This window comes from Vidua macroura, chromosome 19 (assembly GCF_024509145.1).
Source record: "Vidua macroura isolate BioBank_ID:100142 chromosome 19, ASM2450914v1, whole genome shotgun sequence".
Taxonomy (NCBI): Eukaryota; Metazoa; Chordata; class Aves; order Passeriformes; family Viduidae; genus Vidua; species Vidua macroura.
In genome coordinates, this window is record NC_071589.1 from 12,857,123 (window position 1) to 12,878,670 (window position 21,548).

Consider the following 21,548-nt stretch of genomic DNA (forward strand, 5'->3'; position numbering starts at 1 on the left):
TCCTCACCCAGGGCTTTGCCACAGCCCCACCACCCCCAGGGGCAGCACTGAATGCCCCCTCGTGTGCCCCCAGCCCTACCTGCAGCTCCTTGTCCGAGTACTTCTGCGGGTTCTTGCTGCCCTGGCTCTTCTTGCGAAGTTTCTTCAGCTCTGCCTGGCACTTGTCCAGGGAGTCCCCCTTGCTCCTCTGCTCCGTCTGGTATTTCTTCAGCGCAGCCTGGATGCCACAGGAGAAAGCTCTGAGCCTTGGCCGCAGCTCCTGCTGCCAAGGGGGGGCAGAAACAGGCAGAGCCCCCGGGACAGAGGGACCCCCGGGGCCCAGGGAGCAGAGAGGGGACAACGCTGTCCTGTGCACGGTGACACGAGCGACACCGGGGAGCTCCTGCAAGCAGGGGCAGGAGCTGTGGCACGGCGTGACGTGCCCCAGCAGGGAGCAGGGGATGGGGGAGCCCCGGGGAGCCCGGGCTGTGCAGACTCACACACACGTAACTCACACTCAGGTACCGGGAGTCCAGCTCCACCTTCTGCTCCAGCTGCGTCAGGAGCTCGTTGTGGAAGGACTTGAGCTGCAGGGACAGAGGAAACGCACAGTGCTTGGCAGAGCCCGCCTGGGGAGCAGTGGATGGCACCAGAGCGGGGCTGCACGGGCTGAGAGCAGCGAGGGACAGACTCAGAGAGGCCCAGAGGGGCTGAAGAGGATGCCCAAGCAATGCAGACCCTCTGGAGCTTAGCAAATCCACGGCAGAGGGGCTGGACAAGGCATGGAAAAGCATTTTCCGCTGCCAGGGACCCCGGCACGCCAGGCTGGGCACTCACCATCTCCTCCAGCTGGTTCTGGATCTGCCTGTGCACCTCTGCCATCTGGAAGAGCACGTCCCCTGCAGAGACAGGACAGGGAGGCTTTGAGGCACCGAGCTCAGGGGACACCCCAGGGCTGGGGCAGGCAGCGCCCTGCTGGCAAGGAGGGGTCCCCAGCCAGACCCGGGGGGCTCCTGGAGTACCCCCGTGCCCACCTTTGGGCAGCTGCAGTGAGCCCGTGCTCACCTGAGACACGGGGACAAACAGCTCAGCCCAGTGAGACGGGCGGGGGGACAAGGAGGAGCAGCAGGAGCCCAAGCCCAGGGGCAGCCCTTGCTCCCCTGGGCCAGCACAGGGACAGACACGGCCCTGGCACTCAGAGCAGGGCACAGGACACGGGGCTGAGCCCTGGGATCCCCACTGCAGCCAAGGAATCCCAGCTCTGTTCTGCCACTTCCTTGAATTTTTCTGTTCCAGTGCAGGGCTGCAGCCCCACACCCAGGGCTGTTCCTGGAGGAAGGGCAGTGTCCTGGCTCAGCAGGAGCCCCAGCGTGCCGGGAGCCAGACACACACACGGCAGCATCTCTTAGGAACAGAGCCAGCCCTGAGAGCCCTGTCTCTGGATCAGAGCGAGCTTGGGGACAGCCCAGCTCTGTCAGCTCTTCTCAGGGCTGGCTTTGGAAGCTTTTCCTTCCAGCGTGGCAGGCTGCAGCTTCCCGAGAAGCTGTGGAGCTGTCTGTCCATGAAAGCCAGCATCTCACCGGGGCAAGGGCACGAGTGGGAGCTGGGCCAGCCCCAGCCTGTCCCTGGGCACGTGGGCCATGTGGGGGTCCACACCCCCAGCTGACCAGGAGCAACCTGCCTCAGCATTGCCGTGCTCTCCTGGCTGGAGCAATTCGTACTTTGCACCGCACGCCGCGTCCCAAAGCCTCCTGCAAACATCAAAACCCGACCCTGGGCAGGCACTGGCCCCTCTGCTGCGGTGCCAGAGCAGGCTGTGGCACTGGCTGTGCCACCACACACGTCTGCAGGGCCACACGTGAGCAGCGAGGGCCAGGCAAGGGCCAGGCAAGGGGTCAGCCCCGCAGGAAATCCCTCCTGCTCGGGCTGCAGCAGCTCAATGGTGGGAAGTGCCAAATTCCCACTGCAAGCAGCCCTGACGTCACGCCGAGGTGCCTTTGTCAGGGGGATCAATGCAAGGGTGGCTCTCTCATTATTCCCAGAGCTTGCACCACCCCCTGTCCCTCTCCCTTCCCGTTTGGCTGCGGTGGAAATCCCGGGAGCGCTGGCGTGGGGCTCTGGCCACCATCACAGAGCTCGTGGCCACCATCACAGAGCTCGTGGCCACCATCACAGAGCTCCTGGCTATCATCACAGAGCCCCTGCCCCACCATCACAGAGCTCCTGGCCACCCTCACAGAGCTCCTGGCCACCCTCACAGAGCTCCTGCCTCACCCTCACAGAGCCCCTGCCTCACCCTCACAGAGCTCCTGGCCACCATCACAGAGCTCCTGCCTCACTCTCACAGAGCTCCTGGCTATCATCACAGAGCTCTTGGCCACCCTCACAGAGCTCCTGGCTATCATCACAGAGCTCCTGGCCACCCTCACAGAGCTCCTGGCCACCCTCACAGAGCTCCTGGCCCACCCGAGAGCAGGACTGGGGCAGAAATGTCCCAGTCCCACGGGACATCCCCAAGTGCAGCCCTGCTTTGGGGCCAGAGGGCTCTGCCCCCGTCCCACATTGCTCCCCAGGGAACTGGCCCGTTCCCAGCAGCCGGGGTGGCTCCTGGAGCTCTCTCAGCGCTGATATCCATCGTTGGGTTCAGCTTTCCCCTGCACCCCCTGGCTCCTGCCGGGGCGTTGCAGCCCCACATCAAAGCCAGCAGCACACGGAGCCTTTCCCACAGCACAGCCTCGCCTGGGGCACTCTGCTGTCCCCCCCCAGGCAGCACCACGAGTGGCAGGAAGGCAGCTGGACCTGCCCAGAGCCTCGTGAGCTCCCCCAGAGCCCGTCCCCAGCTGCCTCTGAAGGAGCCAGCCCAGGCTTCCCGCCGCCACTGGAGCCCAGCTGGGCAGCAGGATTTGAACTGAACCCCCAAAAAGCAGCAGCAGCAGGGTGTGAATCCCCACACAGGGCGCCTCTGTCACCCCGACACCTGCACGCTGTGAGCTGCTCCACAAAACCCTACAGACCGTGGGAGACCGGCAGACACCTCACCCCAAAGCCACCCCAGAGCCATGGGGACGAGGTTAAACCGTGACTAAGGGACAGCACGGCAGCTGCAAGGCCTAAAGAGCCCAAAATCCCGCTTGGAAAAGAACCTGTGGCACCGTGCCAGGGGCAGCATGGTGGAATTGGGAATTTGCCACCCCACGGAGCCGGGTGGCAGGGCTGGGACCGTGGCACACGCCCTGGCAGCAGCAGAGCTGCCCACGCCAGGGGAGCTCTGCATCAGCTGCCAGAGGGATTTGTAGATGAAGCACCTGAGCTCCCACTGGGCAGCAGGACAGGAGCTCAGGTCCCCGTGTGAGGCGCAGCCAGCTGCCAAAACACACACCCTGCAGGTGGAGAGCCCCCGGGTGAGGCATCTCAGCTACACCCAGGGTACAAGGGCAGGAGGCAGAGCCGGGGCTGCCGAGGCACGGGGAGGGAAGGAGGAGCTGCTGCTCACGGTGACTCACAGTATCGTTCTGGGAGAAGAACTATAGGAGCTATTGTGGGCCCTTCCCTTCCACACCCAGCCCACAACAGGCAAACAGGTTGTTCCACATCCCTCCCGTCCCTGCTGGCACGGCGGCAGCCAGCTGCCCCTCCAGAAGGTGAAGCAGTGGGAGCCCAGCTCTCAAGGGTTTGCTTCGGAGCCGTCAGAGACTCAAGGTTATTTTTTGACTCCCCCTCTGAAAGAGGATGTGGGCCATTTCTAATAAAAACACCGACGATGCATTAATCAAGGAGCAGAACTGCTCAGAGGCAGAACGCGGGCAGGGCTGCAGCAGCCCAGGCTGTCCTGCAGGGGTGGCAGGAGATGGTGGCCACTGGCCAGGGGGGACCAGCTCCCACCAGCAGCATCGTGGCTGCCCCAGCTCCTGGGGTCAGGCCTTGGGCACATCCCCTAAAAACCAGCCAGCAGTAACCCTGCTCACACAACACCGCGGTGCTGAAGAGCTGATGCAGCCAAATTTGAGGTGCAGGCAGAGGTGGCACCTGGGGGCACGGTTTAATGGTGGGCTCAGTGGTCCTCAGGGCTTTTCCAGCCTGAGCAATGCCACTGAAAACTTCTGCAGGGTATTCTTCTCTTCCCTCGGAGCAGCAGGGTCTGGCCCAGGCTCGCAGACCCGGCACAGAGCAGCTCCAGGGCCAGGGAGCACTTCCAGCCCAGCCCAGGCTCTGACTCCGAGCTGCCCGTGGCAGCTGCAGGATCCCTGTGCAGGGGGAAGGAGACGAGTGTGGGGAAACAATCGGCTTGGGGAAACAATCAGCTTCTCCACGCTGACTCATCCCTTTCCTCTCCACAACGGTTTCACTTCTGCCAGCCCCAGAGGACTGGGCGATGTGCTGATAATTCATCAGCGCTGCTCCAGCCCCGCCTGGCACTGCTCGAGGCATTTCTCCTTTGTTTTTAAAGAGACCAGGTAAAAGGAACAGCAGAAGCTTCCCAAGGCACCCTGGCTTGGGCTCCCAGGTCCCAGTAACTGGCCCCCTCAGGCTGGGCAGTAGCCACGGACCCTTTCAGCAGGGATCCATCACAGCCTGGGATGTTCTGTGCTCCCCACAGCCCCCCTGGATGGGGCCAGTCCTGGCTCTGTAGCAGGATGCAGCGAGTCCCCAGTGCTGTGGCAGGAGCTGTACTGGTGGCACTGGTTAATCAAACACCCTCACATTGCCCAGCCCGGCCCCGTGTGATCCCATCCCTTCTCCCTGTGAAATGAACAGGGCTAATGCCTTTATTAATGTTCAGCTCTTTATTAAAAAGATCAGCTGGGCAGGGGGCCACGCTGGCAGCTCCAGAGGGGGAGCAAACACCTCCAGGAGCTGGAGCTGGCCAAAGCCCCTCCTCAGGCCTGCCAAGCTCCCCCCGCTGCTGAGGGATGGCAGACCCCAGCCCTGGCCACACACAGCACCCCTCCATCCCCCAAAAGGAGGGAGCACCCCTGCAGGATCCTCCCCAGCACAGAGCCGGGGCACGCGGCGGGTGGGAAGCCTGGAAGGTGTCACCATCACCAGGGAAGGTGGAACCCAGAGGTTACACACATCTGCCACACGCTGGGAGCCCCAGCCAGGCCACATGGACCTCACAGATGCTCATTTTCAACCCTCCTCCACCACCACGGACCAAACACAGGTTGGTGAGAGCGAGCCTTGGCCGTCTGCTCCTCGTGGCAGGGATGGAGGCAGTGGAAAAGCCCCATCCCGAGGCAGCAGAAGGCTTTCAGAGGCTGTCTGGTGCCTCTGCACCCTCAGCAAGCCCGTTCCTGCAGCTCCCTTTCCTGTTAGGTGCGTTGTGAAGCCCGAATTTAAAGGGTCGCCCAAAAGGTCTCGGCTCCCAGCCAGGAGCTCCCCTCCACTGCAGGGAGGCTGCCACGAATCACAGGAAAACACTTCCTGGAGCTCTGTGTCCCCCTGAACACTGCTCTGACTGGTTCCCAGTGGACACCGAACCACAGCCAGCCACCAGCAGCCCCAGCAGTGCCCGGTCCCCCTCGGGGCTGCGCGGTGACCTTGGGCACCTGCGGGATCCAAAGCCACAGCTCTGCCGGGCAGGAAGCACCTACCCAAAACAACCCCAAAGCCAATTCACAGATTCAGCCCTGCTCCCAGAGGACCCGGTGCAGCACAAAGCCTCCGAAGCGCCGGGAGCCGGGACAGACCCCGGAGCTGCGGGGGAGAGAGCGCCGGAGCCCAGCGGTGCCCCTGGAAGTGTCCAGGGCCAAGGACAGGGCTTGGAGCGAGCCGGGATAGTGGAAGGTGTCCCTGCCCATGGCAGGGGTGGGGCTGGACGAGCTGTAAAATCTCACCCAAGCCATTCAGGTGCCACATCCTGACTTTACTGTGGAAATAAAAAGCCATTATGTGCCAGGGGCTCCTTTCAGCTCAACAATGGTTGAGTAATTACTGCCTGTGCTGCCCTTTCACAGCCCGGTGTGTCACACCCTCGCTCATCCAAGGGACCTTCCAGAAACAAGGGCTGAGCAAAATGCACCTCCAGCCCTGGAGGTGCTTCCTGCAGGTGCTGCTCAGCCCCAGCGTCCCGGGGGAAATGCCTCCAGCTCCGCTCAGCAGGAGAAGAAAACCCCTTCCCGTGACTTTGCCATGGCCTCGTTTTCAAGAAGGACAAAAGAAATGACATTTTGAGCAGCATCCAAGGGACCTAGGCAGGAGCTGGACAAGGGCCAAAGTCACCTGAGGACTCGGGCACGAGGCTGGAGCTTTTGGAAGGGGCTGCACACCTTCCCTGGCCAGACACGGGCTGCTCAGTGCAGCTCCCCTTCCCTAAAGCCACCGCCACAACCACCAAAGGGGGTGAAGAACAGCCCGGGGAGCCTCTCTCAGGGGCACCTGTGGGCACAGACCCAGTCCCAAATGCCAGGGCCTGGCCAGCAGGGCACTGCACAGAGCAGACTGACTCTTGTGCTGCTGTGGCACAGCACCACTGGGGTTAGGAGCACCCCAAAGCCCCGGGGTTAGCAACACCCCAAAGCCCTGTGGGGTTAGGAACACCCCAAAGCCCCGGGGTTAGCAACACCCCAAAGCCCCGGGGTTAGGAACACCCCAAAGCCCTGTGGGGTTAGGAACACCCCAAAGCCCCGGGGTTAGGAACACCCCAAAGCCCTGTGGGGTTAGGAGCACCCCAAAGCCCTGTGGGGTTAGGAACACCCCAAAGCCCCGGCTCTGCCCACCCCAAACCTCAGCAGTGGGGTTCAGACAGCCCCCAGCAGACACAGCACCTGAGAACTGAGCCCCCCCCCCGAGCCGATTACAGCTCAAGGGCATCATTGTTGTCATTGCTGCCGCTTTTCCTTTCCCACGTGGGATTATCCTGTCTGCACACAGCTCCTAAAATCCGATGGGGAATTCAGGGGAAACGCAGCGTGCTGGGCAGCCCCGGGAGCTGAGCCCAGAGCTGTGCTCCAGAGGGCTCCCTGTTCCAGGAGACAAACCTGCAGCACCCCTGCCTCACGGGGCTGGGGTTGGGACACCAGGAAAAAGCACCCAGGTTAGGAAAAAGAGGGTTTTGGAGAAAAAAATAATTATCTCAGATTTTTGTCCATGGAGGCTGGGAACATGAGCTGCAATCCTGACCATGGCTGACATCTTGAAGCAGTTTTCCCCATAAACTCATGGAAGAAAATCCCACTCAGGGCAGGAGCTGGGGACACAACATTAATGGAAGCAGCAATTGAGAGAATTCCTGTTCTAAAATGAATTCCCTGTCCCTGGCAGTGCCCAAGGCCAGGTTGGACAGGGCTGGGAGCACTGGGACAGTGGGAGGTGTCCCTGCCACGGCAGGGGTGGCACTGGGTGGGCTTTAAGGTCCCTTGCAGCCCAAACCAGTCTGGGATGCTGTGAAATAACCCAGAGCCCCTTTCTGGCACTATCAGCACTGCCAGCCCAGGGAGTGACAAGGCAAAGGTGTTCCCAGGAAAAGCTGCAGCTCTGGGCAGCACAGCCCTGGCCCAGAGCAGCTCTCAGCCCCTGTTTACACATCTGCTGGGAGGGGGCTGTGTCCCAGCTGTTATCGGCTCCGCTGAGCTGCAGCCAGAAATTTTATCTGCACTTTCTCCTGCCCGCAGCAGCTGCCACGGCAAATATCAGCAGGATCAGCAGAGCACGAGGCTCAGGAGCAGCCAGGAGCCTCCCTGGGAGGTGTCCACACCAGGAGGGGAAGGAGCAGTGATTTGGAAACACTCTACACCCCAAAATACTCGAGCCACGCATGGGGAGAGGGCACCAAGGACATCAAACCCTTGTCCTTGGGTGAGGAACCAGGGCCAGAAGTCCCCAAATCCAGCTTTGGAGCTGGAGCTGCTCTGCAGAGCCGGCAGGGTGGGGTTCCCCAAGCTCCTGCCCTCTGCTCAGGCTGCCCCAAGCTCCCTTGCAGGAGGGCAGAGCTGGGTGTCCTCAGCCCCAGAGAGGCAGTGGCAGCTCCTCCAGGCTCCGCAGCACACAGGGCTCTTTGTTTTATTTATTAAACAGAAGCAGATTGCTCCAGGCAGCTTTAATCCACGACTCGGTTTCCATAGACACTTACTGCTTTCCCAGCACCATTCCCAGGCAGCAGCAGGGCTGGGGGAGTGGGGTCTGACACCAAATCCAGAGCCCAGGGGCTGCTCCCCGACTCCTTCCGCCTTTAGAGTCGTTTCAGCTCAACCTCTCTATTAATTGCCTGCCCCGGAGAGATGCTTTAATGAGCATCGAGCTGCGGGAGGGATGGAGGGGGAGGAGGAGGAGGAGGAGGAGGAGGGGTTCACCTGGGACCACACGGACACCAGACCAGGGCCCATCTCACTCCATGAGAGCCTTAACAAGGTGCAGCCTCCCAGGGGGAGCTGGGAGAGTCACCCCAAACCATGGGGGGAGCTGGGACAGTCACCTCAAACCACGGGGGGAGCTGGGAGAATCACCCCAAACCATGGGGGGAGCTGGGAGAGTCACCCCAAACCATGGAGGGAGCTGGGAGGGTCACCTCAAACCACGGGGGGAGCTGGGACAGTCACCTCAAACCACGGGGGGAGCTAGGACAGTCACCCCAAACCATGGAGGGAGCTGGGAGAGTCACCCCAAACCATGGGGGGAACCTAGCAGGGTCACCTCAAACCATGGGGGGAGCTGGCAGGGTCACCCCAAACCATGGGGGGGACCTAGCAGGGTCACCTCAAACCATGGGGGGAGCTGGGAGAATCACCCCAAACCATGGTGGGGACCTAGCAGGGTCACCCCAAACCATGGTGGGGACCTGGCAGGGTCACCTCAAACCATGGGGGGAGCTGGGAGAATCACCCCAAACCATGGTGGGGACCTGGCAGGGTCACCTCAAACCATGGGGGGAGCTGGGAGAATCACCCCAAACCATGGGGGGAGCTGGCAGGGTCACCTCAGACCATGGAGGGGACCTGGCAGGGTCACCTCAGACCAGGGCTGTGAGGAGGGAGGACTCAGGAGGATGTCTGGGCAATAGGAGGCTGGAAAAGCAGCTCCCCTTTAAAGGATTTGCTGGGAAATAAGTGTGAGAAAGGGGAAGCAGGCAGCAGGCGTCACAGCTCGTGATGTTTGCCATCGATTGGGCAAACACGAGTCCCTGGCAGTGGGCACAGGGAGGCTCCAGCAGGGCAGAGCTGCTGCAGCCAGGGCACAACCCCAGCCCCAGCAGCACAGGGTGACCTCCACCAGCACAGCCCACCTGCCCCTTCCTCTCCTGAGGTCAGCTCAGCCCTGGCTCCCTGGCCAAAATCTGCTGCTTCTCCTTCTCCAAGTGAGAAAAAAACCACCACAAAGCTGCTCTCCACAAACACCACGAGCCAAAGCCCTGACACTCAGAGTATCAGGGGGTTTTCCAAGCTGCATTAGCAGTAAATGGAGACACTGCTACCACTGAGACACGGCAGGATCAGCTCCACACTGAGCTTGTTCTCCCCAGCAGCACCAAAGAGCTGTTTCATTCCTGGGCTGGGGATCTCCAGAAATCTCCACTGAGCAGCAAAGTGGGGACTTACCCAATTCTTTCGATCCTTGGCTCTCACTGGCCAACTCTCCCATCTTCACCAGAGCATCAAAGTACCCCTTTGCTGCGTATGTCATGCCTAAAAAGCACCAAAAAAAAATGGAGGTTAGGTTCTCCTTAATGGCTGTTAAATTTCTGGGGCACTGAGGAGACTCTGGACTCTAAAATAGGCATTACCTCAAAGGGCTTAACCCCACGGGGAGGGAGCACACAGCAAACAGAGGAAAAGCAGCAAAGAAAGCTGGAGCAGTGAGATTAGAGGGTAATTTAGGATTAAAAAAGGTACGTGCAGGACTGTGGTGGTTTTCATTGCAGTGCAAGCATCAGGCTGCTAATGCTGCTCGGAGAAATCACTGCGGAATAATTGAATATCACAGACTTTCATTATAGTTCAGCCTTGTTTGTTGACATTCCAGCTCCACACTTGACTCTAATCAGATAAGCAGGGGGTTTCCTCTAATCACAGAACACGCTGTACAGCCCCAGCTCCAGCCTTCCAACGCTGCCTCTGCTCTGCCTCCTGGGCTCTGCACTTCCTCAGCTCGGGGATCCGAGGGGAAGGATGACCCAAGCCAAGTTAAAAATCACAGGAAGATCCTTGGCTCCACAGCGGGGATGTGGGAGAAGCACAAAGGCAGTGATCACACTGGTTATCCCAAAGTGCTGGGGTAGGACAGCACGGGATAAGCAGATCCACCTCCCAGGCAGTTAAATATCAGGAGAATATTTCACAAGAATGACTAAAAACCACAGTCCCAAGGGTCAGCAGCTCTTCCCCCTCTCAGACCCTGCACCTCTGCTCCCTGGAGGGAACCAGCAGGGAAAAGCAGCCCCAAATTGTGAACCCCACTCTGCTGGCATCCCCAGGAAGTTCTGGGAGAGCTGCTGCTTGTGAGGAGGGTGCCCTGTGCCCCTTCCCCGGGGCTCAGAGGCCACAGCCCCTGTGCAGTGGACCGGGCTGGACTGGCCCTGCTGCGTCATGGCTGGGTGAGCCATTAAATCCCAGCTTAAACCCCAGCTTAAACCAGTGCCCGGGGCTGGCAGGACATCCGAGGCACCTGGCAACAGGGGGAGGGCTCAGAAATCCTCATGGGAACAGCCCGGAGCCTCACCTGACTTGTGGGAAAGAAAAGGTGCTGCAGGCAGGGAGCAGGAGCAGGATCCTCCCCAAAGGTCGGCTCCCAAACCCCGGCACTTCAGAGACACCAAAGGGATTTTCCCCCCCTGGCTGAAGGTGATGACAGACTCTGCCCCACGGGCCCTTTCACTGGGATTATTCAAAAATAAAATCCAGGAGACACGTGCAGCTCTGAAGGGAGCAGAGCCCTCCCTGGAAAAACACAGCTCTGGGTTGAGCAAAGCTTAAACCTCCTTAAAACCCAGCTGAGGAGAGCCAGTTTAAGTCAAAATAGTCCATTTTGGGGTTTAATCAATTCCTAGCTCCCTTTTGATCACTTAAATTTACACCTCCCTAATGGCTCCCAATAGGACCCTGCATTCCCAATCGAGAGCTGCCATCAAGACTTTGAGGCTTTTCCCTTCCCTTCATTCTTCTGGGCAATTTAAACATTTCAGTAGCACCTCTTTAAACGGAGCTTAAAATCTCAATTCTCAATACTTTAAACAAACATTTAAAGATGAACTGTCTGCAGATGTGCTTTGTTATCCTGCTGCCCCCCCAGCATTTTCTCCCTGGAATCCCTCCTGCATCCATGGCCTTGCACATCCCAACACCCCCTCCCAGTTCCTTCCCCATGGGAACAAGGAACTTTTCGACAAAAACCCAAAGATTTTCAACAAAAACCAAAGGTTTTGCAGCTTTCCCCCTCCCCAGCCCGGCAGCCCCAGCATCACTTACTTGCTAAGGCTTTTTCATAGGTCTTCCCCATAGAAATGAAATTCCTGAGGCTGGGATTGAACTGCTCCATGATCGTCTGGAGGGAAGAGAACATGGCTGGGATTAGCAGGGATGATGGGAAGGGGAGTGAACAGCTCCGTGCTCAGCCCTGTCCTGATAAACACAAAAAGAGAGCAAAAAAAAAAAAAAAAAATCCTCCCAGCATCCTCCCTCATCCTGCAGCTTCATAGAGGAAGCCCACGCTGGCTTTGAGCACACGAGGGACAAGAACGAGGGGGCTCTGCAGTGCCCCAGCACCAGATGTTTCCCAGGAGAGGAAGGTGAATGCCCCAGCCAGAAAGTTATCGGATAATAGCAAAAAATAACCACAATAGCAACTGTAAGTGGGTGTTTGGGGCAGCACCAGCCCTCAGACCGACCAGGGAGGTGCCCCAAGACCTGGGGATGGTGGCAGATACTGTCCCACTCCCGGGATGGCCGCGGAGAGCAGCTCCAGCCCAGCCCATCACGGACGAGCAGGGAGGGCTGAAGAGCAGAACCCCAAAATGTGCAGCCAGGATGAGGCAGAGCAGAGCCTCCAGCACCCCCTGAGCTGTGCCAGGAGTGGCACCGGGGTCCCTCGGGGGCACTGCCCACCTGCCCAGGGCTGGGGGTGGGCATGGGCAGCACTGCCTGAGCTTTTCCTGCCTCGCCCCAAGGCCCCCAGCTCGGATGGGGGGAGGAATAATCGGATCAGGGAGGAGGAGAAGAAGAAGAAGGGCTCTTTGTGTGCTTGGCCCCCAGGCACAGCCCTCCCTGCCAGGGCCCTCACCCCCACACCAATCCCAGAGGCACAGCCCCATTCCCTCCCGGGGATCCTCTGGATCAAGCCCAGAGCTGGTGCCGAGCCCCTGCCCCACCTTGGGGACACCCTCCCACCCCGGTGCCACCAGGAAATGGAGCTCAGAGCCTGAATGCCCCTGAGGGGGGGGATGCACCACGGGCATTCCTGCTGGGAATGGGGGCTCTGCACCCCCGGGCTGCTGGCAGAGCCCCAGCCCGGGCAGGGGAGGGAAGGCAGGCAGACACTTACGGGAATAAGCTGATTAAGCATCTGTCACCTCATCTGAGGCTGCCCGAACACTATAAAGCTCATTCTCTGCCTGAAGCATTTTTATCCCAGTTCCTGCTGCCCGGCCCTTGAGTCTTGACAGCTGAATTTTCTCCCCACGTGTGCAGGGCTCAGCCAGAGCCCTCCTGGCTCCAAACAGCCCTTTCAGGGCTCCTCTGGGCAGGACCTGCCAGAGGGGTGGCATCACCCCAGTGCTGCTATTTCAGGAGAAATCTGTTCATCCTTCCAGGCTGAGGATGGCTGCAATGTCCCCAGAGCCTGTCCCCTCACAGCACCAGCCACACCAGCCACAACTGCGAAGGGCAGAAGATGATTGACGAGGCTAATGAGGAGCTGCCCCGCTAATTAAGGCTGCAGGGCAGCAACAGGGCCCCTTGGAAGGTGTTTTGGGGCAGCTCAGAGCAGTTTGGTGGATGTGCTCAGCGTGAAAGGAGAAAATGAACCTGTAGCAACAAGCCAGGTGTTCTCCAACGTGTAGGAGACGATTGCACAGCAGTTAATTACCACTGGTGAGGATTGCTCCATCCTGCCCACATCACGGTTAACTCCACTCCAAAATCCACCTGGGCCATCCCACAGAGCAGCCAGAGGTTGGGATCACTGCCCGTGGCAGGGACAGGGGCACAGAACAGCCCCCACCCGCTCAAGCTCAGCCTGAGCACTCTGAGGCTCAGCAATAGTTAAGCAGCAGAATTGTTGGCAGAAGTTCTGCAGGGAGGAGATTTTTCGGCGCTTTGCAGGTTCAGGGCAGTGTTTGTGTACGGGGACGTGCACGGGGATATGTAAATAGTGTGATTTTCTCAGCAGTGCCCGTGTAAACACATCGTCCTGAGCACGAAACCCAGGGAACTGAGGATGGAACAGGATCCCCAGACAAAGCACCGTCCAAAATTCAGCACATCTTGCCCAAAGCAGAGGGAATCAAAGCACAGCCCAGCCCCGGCACTGCTCAGGGCAGGTCCTGCTCCCCCACTGATCCACAAGAGATGTTTTAAAGCAACAAAAATAAAGAGATAAAAGCCCCCAAAGGATCTCATGGAGCGGCCGAAGGAGCGGGAAGGTGACTCCGTGCTGGCCAAATAAAATTCACCAACCCCCAGGAGGAAGTTTGCTGAAAGTGAATGTTTTTAAAACATTGTCTGGAGCCTCCAACGAAAACAGCCTGGCAGGATGAGAGCTCCTCACTCCAGAGATAAAAATAGCCTTTTCCAAGCCTTCCTCTCACTCCCAGGGTGGGAAGGGAAGGTGGCTCCACTTCACACCCCCCTCCAGGTGAGAGCCCGAGGCCTGCCAAGAAGAAATGGTGGGAAAGGAACAGATTTGTGCCATGGAATGGCTCAAGAGCATCACCCCTCACACCCAGGGATGTGCTGGAGCTGCTGCCCTGGCAACACAGGGCTCATCCCCTCCGTGGGGGGACCAGGGGCTCTGGCAGGGCTGTCCCCCACAGGAGAGGTGAATCCAGGTTTGCAGGACCCCAACAGCAAAGCAAATATTCAGTAACTCTGTGGCAGTGAAAGCAAATCTCCTTCTCCCCAGATTTTGCCCCCTCAGCAGCACCCACAAGTTGTTTGCCTTCCATGGGCTGCCTGGGCAGAGTTCAGAAAAACACAGACACAAAACCTGGCAGCCAAGGCTTGAAAGGGCTTTGCTTTGTTCCACTGTGCTGAATTCCCTGGGTAATACCACTCAGCTCTCCGGGATTGGCACGGCTTTATTCAGCTGCCAAAAATGAAACTAATGCAAAGCACAAGGTCTCCAGGACACAGCCCTGCTCCGTTTGGTGGGGGAAGAGGCAACAGAAACATGGTCCCTTTTCTCCCCTCTGAGCACACTCCAGCTACAGCCAGGATGCTCCAAGCCCATAAGGAAAAGTTTAGAATCATGGGAAAGAATAAAACATCCCAAGCTGGAAGGAGCCCGCAAGGATCATGGAATTCCAGCTCCTAAATCCTAAATTTAAGTCCTGCTCAAGCTGGACGTGGCTCAGGCTTCTCCTGCTCAACAGCTGAAGGGCAACGTTCCCAACACATCCCTGGGAGGGCTCAAAACCCACATGGATGTGGCACCTGGGGATGTTCCCAACACATCCCTGGGAGGGCTCAAAACCCACATGGATGTGGCACCTGGGGATGTTCCCAACACATCCCTGGGAGGGCTCAAAACCCACATGGATGTGGCACCTGGGGATGTTCCCAACACATCCCTGGGAGGGCTCAAAACCCACATGGATGTGGCACCTGGGGACGTGGCTCAGTGGCCTCGGCAGTGCTGAGGGAATGGTTGGACGTGATGGACTCAGAGGGTTTTTCCAGCCTTCCTCAGGACTTTGTGGCTCCCTGCAGGACCAGCCCTGCACAGGGCCCTGGGCCCAGCCGTGGATTCCCTGGGGGACCATGAGGAGCAGGCTGGAGGGGCAGCACCAGGGGACTCTCCACTGCCACTGTCACACTGCAGAAGCAGCTCAGCCCTAAGGAAGTTTTGTGCCTAAATGGGTCAGCCCTGCTCCAGGAGCACTTTCATCATTTTGCTATCAATATTTAATGCCCAGCAAAGCCCAGTGCTGCCTCTTCCATCACAGCTTGTCCTGCCTGGCACCATCAGGAGCGGCCCTGGGGGTTTCGAGAGCCAAGTTTCTGTCAAGAAGGAGCCCAGGGAAAATCAGGGGGAAAAGTCAGGGAAAAAAACCAGTCCCCATCTAAAGGCATTTAGTTTCTCCTGGCTGTCATGCCAGAGGACGAGGGGACCCAAGTCTCAGGACAAGAGCTCTGAACATCTTTGTTTGAGGAGAGCTGGGATGAGGATCCACATGGGGCACAGAGCACCCAGCGCTCTGGGAACACCCCTCAGCACCCACCGGTGGCCAGCCTCCAGTTCTGGGGGCTGGGATCTCCCCTGAGGAGCCAGAAGGGTCCCCACAGAGGTGGCACCGAGGGGCTGAGCCCCAGGCTGTGGCCAGAGGAGCCATTTGCCCTGTGCCCTGCCCTGCAACACGAGCAGCAGCACTGAAACCTTAACCACGGGCAGGCTGAGCACAACAAGCACCGAGGGCAGAGCAGCACCCGGGGAGCAGCACCCAGCTCCAGCAGCTGTGGGACACCCCTGGCAAGGCAGGAGCTGCTGCTCCCCGACACCTCGGAGCCCAGGTGCCTGCAGGTGTCCCATTCCAGGGAGGCCAGGAGGGCTCTCCCAGCCTGGGAGGGATGGAGGGATGGAGGGAGGGATGGAGCAGCATTCCCAGCTCAGAGCCCTGGCAGTGCCAGAGCCCAGCCCACCACGGAGCCTTGGTGCCACCGAGCCCTGGGGTGCTCAGAGCCCACAGATCTCCCATGGCTGGGCTGCAGGAAGCCTCAAGGCAGGGAGCACAAGGACGCAGAATTTGGGGTGCCACACGCTGGCTCCTTCCTCCTGTGCCACACTCATCATGCCTCCACTCCAAACACACCAAACCAGCCAGAGTTTCCCTCCTGAACCACCTGAGGAAGGACCGCTCCCATCCCTCTGGGCATGAGGAGAGGCCGTGATAACATCGACTACAGCTGATGGGGAGCTAAGGACCCTCAGGAATTCTGTCCACCTTTCTGCACGACAATTCAGCTTCTCGAGTTCAGGGTGTTGTTAGGCAAGCACCTCTTCAAAGGCAGAGCTACTCGCACACCATTGCAAACCCATCTTCCGCATGAAAAAAAAAAAAGGCTTTAAAGCGAAATGGAGGTTGGGCTGTAAACGGCAATAATCTCATCTGGCAGGAGGAGACAGATCTGTCTTCGGGGGAAGGAAGATTTGCCAGTCCCTGCTTTCTGCAAAAAGACAATCCGGAGCAGGGGATGAGCGGGGAGGGAGCAGAGGCAGCTGCCCATCCTCACAGGCCGGCCCTGGGCTCCCGGCAGAGCCCAGCCCGGCAGCTGTGCCGCTACGCCGGGGTCCTGGCAGTGAATCAGCACCAGGAAAGGTGGGATTACGTTGGCGGAAGGTGCCAGCAGCCTCCGTCTCCCTCTGTAATTACTCCCCGTGTGTAGGCAGCTGCCTGTAGTGGCAGCATCGGCCCGGGGGCGGCTGACAGCTCCTCCAGCAGATCATTAGCACAGTCACTCCGAGGGTGAGCGCTGCTTCTGGAAAACCATGACAATGGGCTTCCCGAGCAGAGCGCCTCGGGGAAGCCTGCGCGGGAGCGGGAGCCTGGCACGGGGAGCTGCTGCTCCCGCTGCCAAACCCGCCGCCACGGGCAGGAGGCAAAGCAGGGGTCGGTCACCCAGCCTGGGGCTCGGTGGCATCGTCCCCCTCCTGGGGGTTGTCTCCTCCTGCCCGTGGCAACGCTCTGGCTCCTGCACAGGCCAAAAAAAACCACCCGGGTAGCGGGGATTGGAGCATTGAGACTGGTTTTGGATTCGGAGACTCCAAAGCTTAAGGAGGTCCGGCAGACCCCGAGCCCCCAGCTGGCCCGCTGGGCTCGGGGGTGGCTGAAGTCCTCAGTGGAACAGGGACACGGCGGGTTCTCGCAGGCACCACATGGCACACATCTCCAGAGGCCAAGAAAAGCGCTGCTGCCTTCAGAGCAGCCTCTGCTCACCGCAGGAACGCAACCAGAGCCGGGACCACCCTCCTCCAGCTCCCAGCAGCGAGACACCGATTTTGGGCGAACCCACGAGATCTTCAGCAGCTCCATCTCCTCATCCCCTGCATCTGCCTGCTCCCGCCGGCACCCCAAGGAGCTGAGGCGTTCACTGGCTGTTGGAGACCTGCGGGCTCCCCCCGAGCCTGGCTCTGGGCACCCCGCGCACCCTCTGCCGAGGGCTCTGCTCCGGCCGCGGCCAGGAACAGCCCGGCCAGCACTCGCCGCTCAGCCCTGGCTCCCTGCGGGATGGGCTCCACGCGTGTCGGGACAGCACGGACTGCCCTGCGCGCTCCCCAGGGGCCGGGCCCGGGGAGACGGTGACCTGCTCCCCAAACCTGTCATTAGCCCCGTGCTTCGAGGACTACACACCTCAAACAACAACTGAGTCACGGCCGGGGCTGCTCCCGGCCCCAGCAGCCCCGGGCCCGGCAGTGCCAAGGCACAAACGCTGGGAACAGCCCGGGTGCCAGCTCTGCCCCAAAGCAAGGACAGCCTGCACGGGGGCAAGCCCGGGCACACGAGCTGCCTGCCAGGGTGGGAGGGAGCCCCAGGGACCACAGCAAAATGTCACCAAGGTTCAGAGCGACCAAGATTTCGGGTGCCACAGCTCTGCCTGAACAGCAGTTACACCCCAGAACCTCCAAGACTTCGCAACTTCACTGCCTCGGTACTTTTTGTACTACATTCTTCTATCTTTTTTCTTTTTTTTTTTTTTTTTTTTCCCTGCTCTGTGCTCCCAGGTAACTCAATCCAAGCCCTTAAATCACAGGAAATCGTGCAAGCTTCCCAGTTTAACAAACGACATCCTGCGTTACACGTTAGGCTACAGCAGTTTTATTAGTCTTGGTCTCAAGACCCAGCAGAGCAGAAACCGCTTCCTTCGGGGGGAAACCAAACCACATAAATTGTTGCATTTTCTCAGGACACCGGGAGCACAGCAGAAAGGGAAAACTGAGAGATTCCCGAGCTCCAGGGGATGGGGAAGGCTCGGACGGCTCTGGCTTGTGGCGGAGCAGCGAGTGCCGGCGGCGCGGGGCTGCCCCGCTCGGGGGTGACGCGGGGACAGCGCTGCCCACCCCGGCACTGGACATCCCCACGCGGCTCCCCCCGGCAAGGCTGGGGGTGCCCGGGGAAGGCTCGGGGGTGCCCCTCGCCCCCGTGCTCCGTGCCGGCGAGGCTCCGGCTGCCGCTGCCGGCCCGGCCGAGCGGCTCCGGGCACATCCCAGGGGCGGCCCCGGCGGCGCCTCCGCCCGCGCGTCCCGGCGAGGGGAAACGCACTAACTCAAATCGCTGAAAGAACAGCAAAACGGCCAGACGCGGCGCCGGGCACCTGTTGCGGACCCACCTTGTAGACATTCTCGGTGAGGCGGTGCACCTCCTCGGAGCGGGCCATGCCGGGCGGGCCGGGCAGCACCATGGGCGGCGGCGGCGCGGGGTGCGGGGCGAGCGGGCGGGCGGAGCCGGGCGCGGGCGCGGGGAAAGCGCGGAGCGGCGGCCGCGGGGCCTTTTATCAGCTCCAGGAGGCCGTGCCCGCCCCGAACCGCCCCGGCCAGCCCCGCACCGCCCCGCGAGGAGGAGCCGGGCCGGGCTGTGCCCAGGCCGTGCGGGGCTGGGAGTAACGAGAGGAGTACGGACATCGCCGGGGGGAGGGAGGGATGCACCGCGCTGTGCCCCCCGTGCGAGATCTCATTCCCCATCCCCACTCCCCACGCCGCACCCCATCCCACGGCCCGTTCACATTCCATACCCCTCCTCCACCCATTCCCCGTCCCACACCCCATCACCTACCCTACACTCCTGCCGTGCCTCACCCCATGGCCCACGACCCCACACTATCCTCCAGCTTTACCCCACCCCGTAGCTCTCGCTGTGCCCCACATCCCTGAGCTGTCCCACCCTCCAGCCCCTGCTGTACCCCCACTCTGGGGCTGTGCTCCATCCCCAGCTGTGCCCTGGGGAGCGGATGGGTGAGGAGCAGCCCGTGGTTCGTGGGGTGTTGGGAAAGAGGGTGCACATTGTCCAGGGAGGCCGGGAGAGCAGAGGTGGGATGAGCCATCGCCACGACTACGGCTCGGGATGCTCAGCCCAAGGGAGAGCAGCCCCTGCCTGCCACCTCGCTGTCCCCAGGCTGTCCCGCCACCTGGCCAGCCAGGAGAGCCAGGATTCCCATGGGAGGCTCCTGCCAGAGCTCCTGGCTGTCAGGTCTCTGTGGGACACCCAGCCCCTGTCCTTCCCATGCCTTGGGCAGCGGATTTTGCCCAGGTGCTGAGGGACACGAGGAGCAGGCCCGTGCCCTAGAGCCAGTGTCCCCATCCCTGTGCCCCATCCCTGTGCCCCATCCCTGTGCCCCATCCCTGTGCTCCATCCCTGTGCCCCATCCCTGTGCCCCATGCCTGTGCCCCATCCCTGTGCCCCATCCCTGTGCCCCATCCCTGTGCTCCATGCCTGTGCCCCATCCCTGTGCCCCATGCCTGTGCCCCATCCCTGTGCCCCATGCCTGTGCCCCATCCCTGTGCCCCATCCCTGTGCCCCATCCCTGTGCCCCATCCCTGTGCTCCATGCCTGTGCCCCATGCCTGTGCCCCATGCCTGTGCCCCATCCCTGTGCCCCATCCCTGTGCCCCATCCCTGTGCCCCATGCCTGTGCCCTGCCTCGCCGTCCTCCCCGCGGGGACGGCCGCTCTCCGCAGGGTGAGCCGTGCTTAAACGGAGCCCCACGGCCAGGCCGTGCCCATGGGCCGAGCCTTCCTCTCCCTCCTCTCTGCTGTGAGAAGCAGTGAAACAGTTCAGCAGCTGAGCGTGTTATTTTCCCTCGCATCCATCAATTCTGAGAACAAGGAGCCCAGGTGGGTACCTTGGTCCCAAACCTCCCGTTGCTGTTCCCCTTCCTGCTCTCCCTCCCGGCCCTGGCAAGGACCAGGAGGGTCCCGACAGCAGCTGCTCCCTCCAGCTGTGTTTGGGTCCCATTTTGGCTTCTGCCTCAGAGGTTCCACACTCCGAGCACAGCGAAGAATTTACAGCCTCTGAGAAGGATTTTTCTCCTGTTTCTGGAGTGACCAGTTAACCCTTTCCCACTGGGGCTGAGGAAAGGGAGCAGCTGTGGGACCAGGACTGCCCTGGGAGATGTTCCTGGCTGCCTGCGTGGCTGCTGGGACACCACGGTGCCACTTTCCATCCCACGTGGGCAGACACAGTCGGCTCCCTCAGCCAGACACCAGCACCTCGCTGGCTTTCCAGCGTCGGTGAAGGATTCAGGATCAAGCACCCAGGAGTAGAGTGCCTCTCTCTGCATCTCCATCACCTTATTTTTAGTTACGTTATGTAAGTTCTTCGCTACGTCATGGATGTGGGGGGTTCTTGCATCTAATTCCAGTGTGACAGCCCAGCAATTCAAACAAGCTGTTCCTCTGGTGAGGAAGATAAAAGGATTTGTAATTTCTCATAATAAAAGAGGCCTTCTGGGATGGCCCTCAGAGAATCTCTTCCATCTAGGCCTGCTCGCAGACAGCCGCTCCACTTTCTTCCCATGCTCTGCTTCTCCTTATCCCCTGAAATTTGAGTGCTGAAAACCTTTCTCCCTCACATCTCCCTGCTCCCGGAGCAGCTCCGTGGCTGGAAGCAGCCAAGGAGTTCATTTCCCCACAGTCAGAGCCACATGGAGCAAATTATCCTTGTCTCTGGCTCTTGCCATGTCCCCAGCTCCCAGCTGGCAGCGGCGGCCGGGGCTGCCCGTGCTGCCCACGGCCCGGGAGCGGTGCCCGAGCCCGAGGCAGTGCTGCCGCCCCGCAGCCTCCCGCAGCACCCTGGGAATTCTCAGCAGGAAAAACCTGCCGCTGCCTCGTGCCGTAGCGTTTGCTTTGATTGCCTTTTATTTATTTTTTAATTTTTTTTTTTTTCCTGGTTGCTGCTGACTGCCTTTTTGTCAGGGTGATTCACTCCCCGGGGCTCGGCGGCAGCTGGAGCGTGCCCAGGGTAACCATGGTGCCAGAGTCCCGTGGGTTACCTGAATCCCCGCGGCGCCTTCTCCGTGTGCCCGTGGGAAGGCGGGACCGTCCACGGCGGGGGGGTGGGTGCAGCGTGGGGAACCACCACGCCAGACTGGGAACAGCAGTGGGACGAGCAGGCAGCAGCCCCGGGGCTGGCAGCGGCCCCATCCCCAGCGATCCCTCCCCGGGGTGACGGCACCGCGGCACACGCGGCACCGGCCACCTCCAGCCCCGGGTGGAGCGGAGTTGCTGTGGCAACAATAACTTATGTAATCCACCCCGCTCGGCTGCAGGTGTGGGGAGGAAATTGTGCTATTTTCGAAGTTTCATTAGGTTCCTTCTTAATTACCAGCGTGGCATCGCGCCAGCGCTCCCGGCCGGGTCACGCGCCCCGCACAGGGACAGAGGGTGGGGACGGGGCAGCGATGGCCAGGGCAGTGGCAGCTGTGACAGTGGCAG

General features: G+C 60.4%; 1 protein-coding gene across 8 annotated transcripts in view; it reads right to left on the reverse strand.

Annotated features, from left to right (window-relative positions):
• Window positions 1-18,563, reverse strand: part of BAIAP2 (BAR/IMD domain containing adaptor protein 2) — a 39,353-nt gene extending 20,790 nt beyond the window's left edge. For 5 of the 8 annotated variants that reach the window (XM_053994573.1, XM_053994568.1, XM_053994574.1 and 2 more), the window contains exons 1-6: window positions 18,450-18,563; window positions 11,379-11,454; window positions 9,513-9,599; window positions 817-878; window positions 495-566; window positions 80-217 (exon numbers count right to left, since the gene is read on the reverse strand). In XM_053994573.1, the coding sequence (XP_053850548.1) occupies window positions 80-217; window positions 495-566; window positions 817-878; window positions 9,513-9,599; window positions 11,379-11,454; window positions 18,450-18,521 (507 nt within the window). In that variant the 5' untranslated portion in view covers window positions 18,522-18,563. The remainder of the gene's footprint in view (window positions 1-79; window positions 218-494; window positions 567-816; window positions 879-9,512; window positions 9,600-11,378; window positions 11,455-18,449) is intronic. The other 3 variants (XM_053994570.1, XM_053994566.1, XM_053994569.1) reach the window with 2 other exon arrangements.
• Between the last annotated feature and the right edge of the window lie 2,985 nt (window positions 18,564-21,548).